Source organism: Natator depressus, chromosome 7, assembly GCF_965152275.1.
Source record: "Natator depressus isolate rNatDep1 chromosome 7, rNatDep2.hap1, whole genome shotgun sequence".
Lineage (NCBI taxonomy): Eukaryota > Metazoa > Chordata > Testudines > Cheloniidae > Natator > Natator depressus.
This window is the reverse complement of record NC_134240.1, coordinates 55,219,687-55,231,395: the sequence shown is the minus strand read 5'-3', so window position 1 is coordinate 55,231,395 and position 11,709 is coordinate 55,219,687. Positions and strand designations below refer to the sequence as shown.

At 55.2% G+C, this 11,709-nt stretch overlaps 1 protein-coding gene across 3 annotated transcripts in view; it reads right to left on the bottom strand.

Annotated features, from left to right (window-relative positions):
- The window catches only part of PSD (pleckstrin and Sec7 domain containing), a 114,436-nt gene that overhangs the window by 69,748 nt on the left and 32,979 nt on the right, over positions 1 to 11,709 (bottom strand). For 2 of the 3 annotated variants that reach the window (XM_074958528.1, XM_074958530.1), the window contains exons 2-3: positions 417 to 1,497; positions 178 to 280 (exon numbers count right to left, since the gene is read on the bottom strand). In XM_074958528.1, coding sequence (XP_074814629.1) covers positions 178 to 280; positions 417 to 1,385 — 1,072 coding nt within the window. In that variant the 5' untranslated portion in view covers positions 1,386 to 1,497. Of the gene's footprint in view, positions 1 to 177; positions 281 to 416; positions 1,498 to 11,310; positions 11,459 to 11,709 lie in introns of those variants that run through there. The other variant, XM_074958529.1, reaches the window with a different exon arrangement.

The window sequence follows — 11,709 nt, the reverse complement described above, 5'->3', positions numbered from 1 at the left end:
TTTCCAAACATAAGGCTCGGGGAAGGAGGGCTTGGTTCTGGGGTGGGTTCAGTTGGACCAGGACAAAGAAAAGGCCAGCCAGAGTATTCGGATCTGGATTTAGCAAGCAGATGTCGGTCGCAGTGGAAGGTGAGGCTGTCCCTCATTCCCACCCCCTAATCGTGAGGGACCTGTTACCTGTCCCCGGAGAGTCCAACGAGCCATAGAAGAATTCCCACTTGGCCTTGGCAATGCGCTGGGCATGGGCTGAGCTCTCCCGGGAATATGCCCATGAGCCCTCCTGCAGGAATGAAAGAGCATGTCAGCTGGGAGCCTCCCGGGGGTGGGGTGGGGAGGAAGGACAGGGGCGGGGAAGCAGGTATGTGGCCTCTGAAGGTGAGGGCCCGGCTCTCCCTCAGAGACACACTGGGCAGTACCTGGTCGTGGGGCTCCATGCCCAAGGGGTTGCGCAGGAGCACTGAGATGTGCTCAGATGGTGTCCCCAGCCCGTTGGAGAGGGAGCTGAAGAGGCAGTTCGTGTTCAGAGCATGGGGGTGCCCTGCTGCCCGTCCGTTGCCAGTACTCAGAGAGGGCTGCTTGCCCATAGGAGAGCGGCTACCGGCCAGGAACGGATCCGAGGCAGAGACCTCCAGCTTCAGCTTCCGACTGAGGTGTTCCTGGAATGGGCTGTTCTGGGCTGGCGGGGTACACGTGCTGCCAGGATGCCCGCTCACAGAGCCACACGTGGGTGGCCGGGCTGTCAGCCGCAGGCTCTCGCTTATGCCCTGCCTGCTGCCTGGGGAAGGCTGGCTTTGCATGGTGGGGCAGGAGCTCCCCTCTTTGCTGGAACCGCAGTGGACGGTCTCCCCAAACTCCAAGCTGCGGCTCAGGCTGTGGGGGCTTGGCCCATTCTCCCTCCTGGGCTCGCCCGATGGGAGGCCATTGAGGGTTTTCACGCTGGCCTTTTCGATAAAGCGGAACGTCACCACGGAGCTCTGTCCCTCGGGCGCCGGGGCCACCAGTGGGCTGCGGCTGCCCGGGGAGGACAGCAAGGAGTTTTGCCTGCTTCTCAGCGGGGTGCATGGCGCTGTCACCCGCCCAGAGCTTGGGCAGTTGCCATTGCCAAAGGGGCCAGCTTCTGGTGCCTTGCGGATTAAGGAGCCGGTGCTGTTATACATGCCCAGCTGACACCGCCAGGCCTCAGGAGCCAGGCTCTTGCGCAGTAAATGGATCCTGCCCGTGCTGAGATTGGGCGTGAGGCAGCGGTGCGGGCTGGAGGCAGCGGACTCCATGCTCTTGGCGGCGGGCAGCCAGGGCCTCCGATCCAGGTTGCGGGTGAACTTCGGGGGCGACACAGTGCAGTCTCCTTCGGGGCAGAAGCGCATGACTCCCCCTGCCTGGGCCATCGCGTGGGAGGAATCAGGTTTGAAGCCAAAAGGGGCAGGGCAGGGAGGAGGAGCTTTTCCAACACCCGTGAGCTGAGAGCTCTGCCAGAGGGCGACGCATCCTTACGCGGCCCTGAAAAAAAGGAAAAAGCAGCAAGTTAGGGCGAAAATACAATCAGAGATACAGGAAAGGGAGAGATATGGACCGGACCAAGGCCCAGCGCTATCCTAAGCCACCAAGGCTCCCTGGCTCCCCTCACAGGGATCACACCGGTATATAAAGGCAGAATTTGGCTCAGCTGGAGTACGAAGAGAGAGAGAGAAAACAGGGCTACAGTCTCAGAACTGGCCACCTAAACGGAATAACGAGGCAGGGCTTGAAGTGGCCTGAACAAAGTGGGGGGCGGAAGAGGGAGAATCTGTCCTGTTCTATAAATTAAAGTAACATCACACCTGCCTGACTGTCCCCCTGCCCCCATCAATTTTGGCCCCAAGTCTGTTCTGCCCTCCCAGCCCCATCTCTGCTCCTCCAGCATCTCTGGGGCTCTTCTCCCCATCACCCAGGCCTGGGGGAGCTGCAGGGAAGCTGCTTCTCCCACTCCCGCAGGTTGGGTGTTGCAGAGGAAAGGAGGGAGCAGCAGAAGCACCACCTGGTTACTCCCAGGAGCAAGGGGAAAGCTGGGAGCGGAGCCACCTTGAGAGGCCCGACTCCTGTGAGAATGTGGCCGGCTCCCAAGATGAGAGTTCCATCTGCCTGCTGCAGGAGCCCCGATTGGCTGCTCTTCCCCGGGGGGCGGGGGGAAGCAGCCAATCAGAGGGGATTTTCCCCAGGCAAAGCTGACATCTGCACCCCTCAGCAACACGGTTGGAGTTGTAGGCATTTCTTTTGCCTGCTGGGTATCCCCTCTCGACCAGGCACACTTTAAGCCCAGCAACTAGGAGCCTGTCTCATTCTAATGCACGACTTGCATGAGCAGAGAGCCACCGAGGTGAGCAATGACCTCATCTGCATGCACAACAGAGCTGGGCAGCCCTGAAAATCTGAGGGAGAGTTGAAAGAAGCAGAGAGGACGTGTGCATGCACGGGTGTGTGTGCGTGAGCAACCCCAAGAGGAGAATCTGGCCCTTTGTGTATAAGACAGACAGTGTGAGAGAGAGAGAGAGAGAGAGGTGGGCATGTGGCTTGATCATCCCATTCAGTGCCAGTGTACTTGGCCCTGGGAATCTGCCCCCAAGGCCAGCAGTGGGATGCTGTCCCAGTACCCTAGGCGGAGAGCATAGGCCAGGGAGGTTAGTAGTTCTCTCCCAGCCCCTCCCTTCAGTGCAGGAACAAGACTGCCACAGGACTCTGCATCCTTTACAGGGAAGGAGTCGTAAGCCCCAGCCCTGCTCTTCCGGCATTCACCACCACCTGCGGAGCAAGGAGCCAATTAGCATTCAGTAAGGACTGAGGTACAGCCGGAAAGTCTGAGCTCTCCTCCCCTCTCCATCTCTCTTCCAAAGTTGGTAAGAGTAAGATGGGCACCATGACAAAACAGGCAGCTTGTTTCAAGGCAATGGATGCCTGATGCCGCTGACATCTCCCCTTTCTGCTGGTCTCGAGCCTGTCTATTATTGTTGTCACTTATTTCCGTTGTTGTTATGCCACCATGCTTCCAGCACACCCACCACTACCCCAGGATCTGACTCTGATCCGGCTCTACCCATTCCTAGGACTCAACCAGGCCACAGTTCCTGACGGCATGCAACAGGCTTGCCCTTCCCAAGGCATCTGGTGACCTAGACAAGTGTCCCTCCATTCAGGTAATCCCATGCACAATCCACTACTTCACCTATCGCAGTCCAAACTGGGAGGAACTCTCCTAGGAAACAAAGCAGACATAAGAAACCAGCTTGCAGACATCTCACACCGACACACTGCACAGGACCTTTCCCTGGGCATGGGGCAGGGACGGGCAGCACAAAGCAACACAAATTAAATCGACGCTGATCAGTGCAAGGGCTGCCAACAGACAATACACAACCTCTTCAGAGATGAAACACCCAATATAGCCTGTGATATCTGATACTGCAAGCCCAGTGCTAGCCCACCTCATCTCCCCGGGATACTTGGTGCATCGCAGACCCAGACAGGACAAGACAGCAGGAGGCTCTCCATTAGTCTTCTCTGCAAATTTCAAATCCAGGAGAGATCCCTCAGGTAAGACAAGTTCATTCAAGTTCACTTGTCTGACAATAGAAAGCAGAGCCAAAGCGAACAGATTTAATGCACCGACTAAAGGATTTATCTAGCAGCTCATGGATGGCTTGTTGGCAATGGTGATGAAATACCCCGGGCTTGTCATCCTGGGATACTTTAGCAGGAATGCTGAGAAGCCCAAAAACTCAACTCCCCACGCGCCTCCCTAGGCCTCTCATTGGTCATCTCTGGGTTCTACCTGCACAGCCGGCCACACCCTGGACTTGATCTTTGGCCTAGAGGGCAATACTGAGGCCATCACAATCCAGCTGCTGTCTTGGACAGATCATCATATTGCTAAGCCAGTTCCCAGGCAACAAAAGAGATCCTGGAACCTGATGCCATCATGTGAACTCCTAGACTCCGCCAAATTCCAAAGCCTGCTTAAGGTCAGTGGCACAGGGAGAGAAGCCACGGATCTGGTGAATCATTGTCATTGATGAAAAGAGATGGGTGGGAAATCGAGTGCCAGTAGCAGAACCTGAAGGCTGATACAGACAGGAGGAAATATAATACATTCCTCCAAGATACACTGAAGCTGTATTATAAGACAAGAGAACCTTTCTATCAGCTGCCACATCCCACCCCAAATCAGAACGGACAGTGACTGGGTTACATTAATACCTTAAGCCCATATAGTCCATCTAAATTAATACAACAGCACTCGTCAATGGAAGGCCTTAACCTGCACTCCCCATTGTAGCACATTTTGGGGGGTTTCTTCCACACTTCTTGATGTTGAATGGCCAGAACATGTTAGGAGAGTGTGTGTGGCGGGGGTGTGGGGGTGTGTGTGTGTGGAGCATACGTGAGTTTGAAAGAGATTTCAAAATAGGCTGCCTTTTGGCACAGATGGTAAATTCTGGTAGTGCAGATTTCTGGGCCCCTGCATGTACTAAAGCCCCAGGGCCGGCCTTTGGGGTGGACGGTCCGGGCGGCGGCCCAGAGCACCCCGCCAAAGAGGGTGCCATGTGAAGGGTTTGCCTGAGTCCCACCTGACCTGCCAAGAGCCAGTTGGGCTGGTGGAGGTGGCAGGCAAGCAGCAGTGTCTGGAGAGGGCAGAGGGACCCAAGCCGCAGGGGAGAAGTTGAACGACCATCCAGGTGACTATTCCGGAGCAGGGGTGCCCCTCCCCCCCCACTCCACTGCTGTGTGCAGCCGCCACTGCTCCTGCCCCCCACACCCATTCTTCCCATGGAGCCCCCCCCCCCCCCGGCCATTCTGGACTGGAAGTGTCCTGTCTGCTGTGCGGGGTGGGGGGGGGAAGGAAGGTTGATGTTGGGGTGTCCCCCCCTCCACCTGTGTAGCCAGTCTCCGCTGAGCTGACAGGAAGGGGGGAATCTCTGTGTCCGGAGCTGCTAGCGTCTGAACAAGCCTTCAGGCGCCTGATCCTGAGTGCTTTCTTAAAGAGACAGTGCACTCATACACTCACTCAGGTGCGCACACACACTGCCCACACACACACGCACACAGTCACACACTCCCCTCCACACACACATACACACACGCACACTCCCTCTCTCACACACTCCCCCAAGCACCAACACACATGCCGTCTCTCACATACACACAATCTGTCACAAACATGCTCTCTCTTTTGTGCTCTCTCTCTCTCTCTCTCTCTCTCTCTCACACACACACACACAGAGTTCCCCCAACACACACAACACCAAACACTTCACGCACCCCTAGGGGCTGTGAGGGGGGGAGCGAGGAGCGATGTCAGGGCTCCTTGCATCCAGGTCACTTTCCCCACCTAGGCTATGCTGTGAGGCATCAGGAGCTGCACCTCTCCTGCCCTCTCCTTACGCAGCCCAGGTGGGGAAAGTGACCTGGATACAGGAAGCCCTGACATCGCTCCCCCCTCACAGCTCCCTAGGGGTGCGCGGGGCAGAGAAAGAGCAGTTGGGGGGGAGCAAGCTGCAATGCCAGCTGCTCCATGCATCCAGGTCAGTTTCCCCACATGGGCACAGGAGGGGGGGTGCAGGGGTTAGGGGGGGAAGGGGGCACAGTGCAGGGGTTGGGGCACAGGAGGGGGCAGGGATTGTGGTGAAGGAGGCACAATGCAGGGATTAAGGACGCAGGAGGGGGGCAGGGGTTAGGAGTGAAGGGATGTAGGGATATGGGGTGCAGGAGGGGAGTGCAGGGATTAGGGGTGAAGGGGGCACAGTATAGGAGTTGGGGTGAAGGGAGGGTGAGGAGCCTAGGGAGCCTATAGGGGCCAGGGGCAATGGGGGCACCATGCCCACAAGGGCTAGGGGCACCAAAATGCAAGTTCACCCAGGGTGCCATTTTCCCTAAGGCTGGAAGGTTCTGACAGCCTGCACTATCTGCTCTAGAATAGCTTTGAAGAGTCTAAGACCAGAAGTGACCATTGTGATCTTCTAGTCTGACCTCCTGTATAGCACAGGCCAGAGAACTTCCTCAAAATAGTTCCTAGAGCAGAGCTTTTAGAAAAACAGCCAGTCTTGATTTAGACATTGTCAGTGATGAAGAATCCATCACAACCTTTGGTAAGTTGTTCCAACAGTTAATTGCTCTCACTGTTAAAAAGTTACACCTCATTTCCAGTCTGAATTTGTCTAACTTCAACTTCCAGCCATTGGATCATGTTAGACCTTTCTCTGCTAGGTTGAAGAGCCCGTTATTAAGTATTTGCTCCCCATGTAGATACTTCTAGATTGTAATCAAATCACCCCTTAACTTTCTATTAAACCAAACAGATTGAGCTCCTTGAGTCGATCATTATAAGGCAAGTTTTCTAATTCTTAAACATTCCCATGGCTCTTCCCCGAATCCTCTCCCAAGTTTTCACCGTCCTTCTTGAATTGTGGACACCAGAACTGGACACAGGATTGGTCGCACCAGTGCCAAATACAGAGAGGTTAAATAATTTCTCTGCTCCTACTCAAGCGAATGATCATGGAGGCTTCATCTAAGACCAGTCATAAGAACTGTCTATGTATAGAAGTGAGGAGACATTAGAAAGGGGACAGGGACCAATTACTCTCTAGTCAAGATGAACAGAGCAATAGATATCAGGCTAGAAGTAATAGGCTCCAGCTGAACCTGAAAAGTTCTGGTGAGCGAGCAAGCGTGTTTATGGATCCAGTTTGTCCCTGGGGTAATTCCACTGATGTTACAGAAGGAATTAAGCTGGGCCTACTGTAACTCTACACAGAGCTCAGCTATAGAACAAGCTGCCAGGGAGAAAATCATGATAATTGGTGGACCCCCATCTATCTGGATGAGACTCAAGATAATGAACCCAATTCCACCAAGGTGCTGGAGGACAAATCAGATCTAACTCACTCAATTCTGTGGTCTGAAGATGCCTGGGAAGCTCACAAAATGTGTTGCCAGTGTCAGCTACAAGAGCAGTCTATGGGCTTGTCAACCCATGCAGTTATTCTGAAATAGCAAGCCCTCGTATTCGATTGACTTTTCAAACTGCCCAGTCAAGCTGTGAACCAACATCCTTCTAGCTCAAAGGGACACTGCAATAAATAGCAACCACCTTTCTATTGAATGTACAGATCATTATGTTGTTTGCCTCCATCCTAGAAACGTTCCAGTTAAGTGGATTTATTGGCTAGGAGTGACCCATTTTATTGTGTTGGGGGATGCATGGTGATATCCACATCCCTCTCATTGTTACTATAATCCATCTCTTCTCCAACTCTCCCGCCCCCCTCAGGCCTGCTGATTTGAATATGTTGGACACGGACCATGAGTGTCATATGTTAAATAATAAAGGAAACAGGGACAACGGGAGGAAATGGCTCATTCTACAAAGAAAGCCCATTTAAAAGAACCCCGTGCCTCATTAAAAGACTACCGAGATGTTACCTACAGGCCACAGGGCAACAAAAGGCATACAATGCACACCAGAAAGACAAAGAAAGAAACCAGCATACAGGAATGCTACCTACAGACACTACCTGACACAGCATACTGTGACGGAAGACAGCAAAACAACCATCTTCCTGGGACATTACCTTCAGGACACAGCAACTGGCCAATACACATTGGGAAGACAGAGAACTCACCAACCTATGAACTTCTAGTCAGGCTATGGAGAACAAGCAGGTGTCTTATCTAAAGGGCTTTTAAGAAGACCTGCTTAGATTACACAACAATAGGCTTAGAAAAATCTAAGATTACTAGAAGATGCCGGATGGAAGCTTCCCCTTCTTTGTACAATACAGTTGCTTTCTTGACAGAGAACTGATTGATTCCGTACCCAGTTCCTTACTGCCCCCCAACCATGACAGCTTGTAGAATTGGCCTTTGGATATTACTCACTGGCAGTGGGCAGCAGGCACTCGTGGACAGAGATTTCTGACAGGAGGGATAGCCACACAACAGACAGGATGGTGTTTTCAGAAATTCAGAAGGGATCCCAGGGACCCGCGGGCGGTGTGCATCCCACACAGTCTCACACCAAGGAGGCACAGGATGCCCTGCTAACATGAGGCGCATCAAAACAGGGAAATGACTCTGAAACAGGCGGAGGGATTGAAAAGAGAGCACAGTTACAAGCACACAGAGTGCTCACATTGGAAGGCTTATTAAGGACCCTAATGAAGGGCCAAAATGCCCCAAATCCTTGATGCTCTTTTCCTTTGAGCAGGGGTAGAGGATCCCGAAGTAGGCCAGCTCTGGCCTCCTATGGCCCATTGGGTAGCGCCTGCACTCTATCTTAGTTCTCAAATTCAATTCCTTCTGCACAAATTTCAAACAACTGTAATGTTCTCAAGCAGTAAGGACCTGAAACTCCACATCCAAGGCTCCTGGATTCAAAGGCACTCCAGGCTGGCTGACTGGAGTTTCTTGGGCAGCTTCAGAACAATTAAAGTCTGAAGGCTTTGACTGAATTAAAGAAGGAAGCAAATAATACTATCAGGACAGAATTCCTTGTGTGATTTCATCCGTTATTACATGCAATTCATTTTACCTGAATTTTCAATGTGCTGCAGAGTTCAGTTCCAGCAATGCCTGAGCACATCATACTGGTTGCCCTGGGGGAAGCTGGAAGTTTGAGTAGTTAGGCAGGGGCCTGATGGGGTTTGGGTGCATGTGGAGGGCAGCAGGAAGTTTCCGCTAAGGTGAACAGCAGTGAAGTAGTTAATGTTGATATTTAAGTTGTCACCATTAAGTTTCAAAGTTAACCCCTCACTAGGATGCACAGGGCAGTTTGCCCATTGCTCTCTGAGCTATCGTTTCAGGCTCTTTGCAAACTCAAGCAGGTGCCACCGTATCAGTTTACCCTGGGCTCACGTCAGGAGGGTTTCTTTCCCCAGAAGAGGTTTTGTTTTGTTTTGTTTTGTTTTGAAATAAGAGATTAGCGTACACTGCCCAGGTCTGCAGCAAACCCTGCTACTACCGAAAGGCCTGCCAACATGCTGTAGCTCTTGAGCAAGGTGTCCATTGCCTCAGCTCATCCTGACCCCAACGCCCATCATGACGGGAGCTTTACTGATCAGTGCTAGAGCCGCATCCTGTCGAGGAGGAGGCCAATTACCCTCAAGCCACTGTGCTAGCCAAAGCATTTATTCCCAGAATCCTAGGCCCATGGCAGATCCTGTCCTATCACCCCCCAAGACATGCATTGCCTTCATCTCAAGTGTTGCAATAGGTGTACAGTCTTGATCATCAAGTGCTCTTGGCCCCCACCAAATCTATACCCTTTACTCATGCCTTTTATGCCCAGGAAATCCATGGCAGCTGCTTCCAAGAGTCCCAGGCCTCCATTATGGCCAGGCCCTTTGCTCCCAGCCCCCCTATTTGGTCCAGAGTCACTGATTTCAAGTGCTTTAGGCTCTAAGCACATTCAGGCTGCAACTCCTGGGCTGGGACCCCTAATCCCCCATCACATTCTTCTGAGCACCCTACACTTGTGCAACCCACAGAATTGTAATCCCCAAAGTCTCCAAACCCCATCCCTTCCAAGGCGATTGCCCTCACATACCCCAGCCCTGTCAAGTCCAGGCTCATATTCCAGAATGGGATGCAGGAGGTGGAGACACAGATACCAGGTGAACGCGTACAGAAGTGCAGGGTGGAGGTACAGGACGTGGGAGGTGGAGAAGAGTGCTGGGGGGGTGCGATACACAGGTGCAGTGTAGAAGACAGGGTGCCCTCAAGTATAAGAGGGAATGTGGTACTTGGCTATGGGACGTAGGAGGTGGAGAGCGTGGGGTTTTAGAGGTGCCAGGCGAGGGAATATCTGAAGGCCGTGGGTGTGCAGGCGGCTGCTCTGAGGGGGCAGGGATGGGAGCTTGGAGTGGAGTTTTAAAGGGCGTTCCAGCCTCTGAAGGAGTTGGGGAGTGGGTGTGGCATGGGGCTTTGAGAGGCACCTGCTGGAGGTATGTCTGCAGGATGCAGGACATGCAGGCACTGGGTATGCCTGCCCCTAAAGTCTGATTTCTTCACAAGGTTGGATGGAGGTGGGCATGCCAGTTCCCATCCTGGGCAGAGACTGTGCTGAGAACTGCTCCTGCTAGATCCTCCCACTCCCCTCATCCTGAATCCTGCTCCGCCATCCCACCCCCTAGGCTCAGCCAGACAAGGCTCTCGGTCTTCCCAATCCCTCCAGCCAGCCACACCGGCCTCCCTCGCCCTCTGCCTGGCCTCCTCTCAGCTCACCAAGGATCAGCTCTGAGTGGAAGTGACATCCATCCAGCTCAGGAGGGAGCAAGTTCCCAGAGAATTCAGGACACAGACTGTAAACAAACTGCCTTCCCTACACCCAACCTCTCCCCCAGAGGCATCAGGGCAAGAGCTCCCTGGAGTCACGCGGGGAGGGAACTGGGCAACAAATATCAACAGCTCATTATTCTACTTGACCGAAAAGAAGAAAGGGAGCCTCACCGCTCCTGCTGAATGCTGCGGGGAGACACTGAGACTGGGGTAGCTGTGCGCTCCCCCAGCAAGTGTCCCTATACCTTTCCCTGCAGCGCCTCCTGCTGGTAGGGACTGGAGTAGCGGGGGAGTCTCCAAAGCCAGTGCTCCTACATTGTCCCCGCAGCACCTGCTGTTGCTGGCAGATGGTTGAGACGGAGAGAGCAGCCCCGCGTCAGCTTCCCTATGCCCAGGGCTCCTGCACCATTCCCTGCAGCTGGGAGCCGCCCGCGTGGGTTAGCGCCCAGCTCCCTCGTAGTGCCCGCAGGCAGCTCCTCTCGGCTCCCCGGATCTGGATTCAGCGGCATGCCCAGCTGATGCAGAGGCGAATGCGGACGTGCCGCACACACACACGCGCGGAGCTGATGCACACCCCAGCCTGGACAGGGCAAACTTCAGCGCTCCGAGTCCTCCATAGCCCGGGCCAGAAGGGATCTGACCCCCGGCCCCCAAACCGGCAGCGCCCCCCCCTCCCCCATATCCCGTGCGGTAACCACGGCAGCCGACCCTCCGCGGCAGGCTCACGCACAAAGCCCAGCTTAAGAAAAAGCAAAGGGGCGGGGGGCATCCCCCCTGTTCCCCGGGCACCCCGGGTGCGAACTTGCAGGGCTCCAGCATCGCCCCCGGCCGTCGCAAGGCGGACAAGGCTGCGCGTGTCTCCGACGCTCCCCTAGTGCCGGCTAATCACCGGCTCCTCTGACAGCACGAACCCGCCGCCTGCCCTGCCCCGCCGCGGCACCTTCCCCCGCCGGGTCGATCGCAGCCCCGGGCGGGCAGGTGCGGGGAGTGCACGGCCCCGCTTACCCGAGCCGGGCTCGCTCCTGCATCCTCTTCCCAGCCCCGAGGCGGCTCCCCCCGGGCGCAGGTGGGTGTCGGGGTGGTTCGCCCTCCCCTGGCCAGCCCCAGCCGCGGGCGGCGATTCCCCGCTGCCGGTCCCGCGCTCTGCCTGCGGAGCGACCCCTGTCTCTGCCACTCCAGCGCGTCCGCCCCCGCTGTCGCTCTGCGGCCCGACACCGCCGGCAGCCAATCGGGGCTCGGCTCCGGGCTCGCCGCGCCGCTCAGCGGGGATTGGCCGGGTGGGCAGGCACCGGCCCGGTGAGCCCCGTAGCGGGGCTGGGAGCAGCCGAGGGCGGGTGTCCCCGAGTCGCTCGGGGAGCTGGGCTGGGGAGGGGCTCGGTGGGCAACGGGTGGGGTTGGAAACAA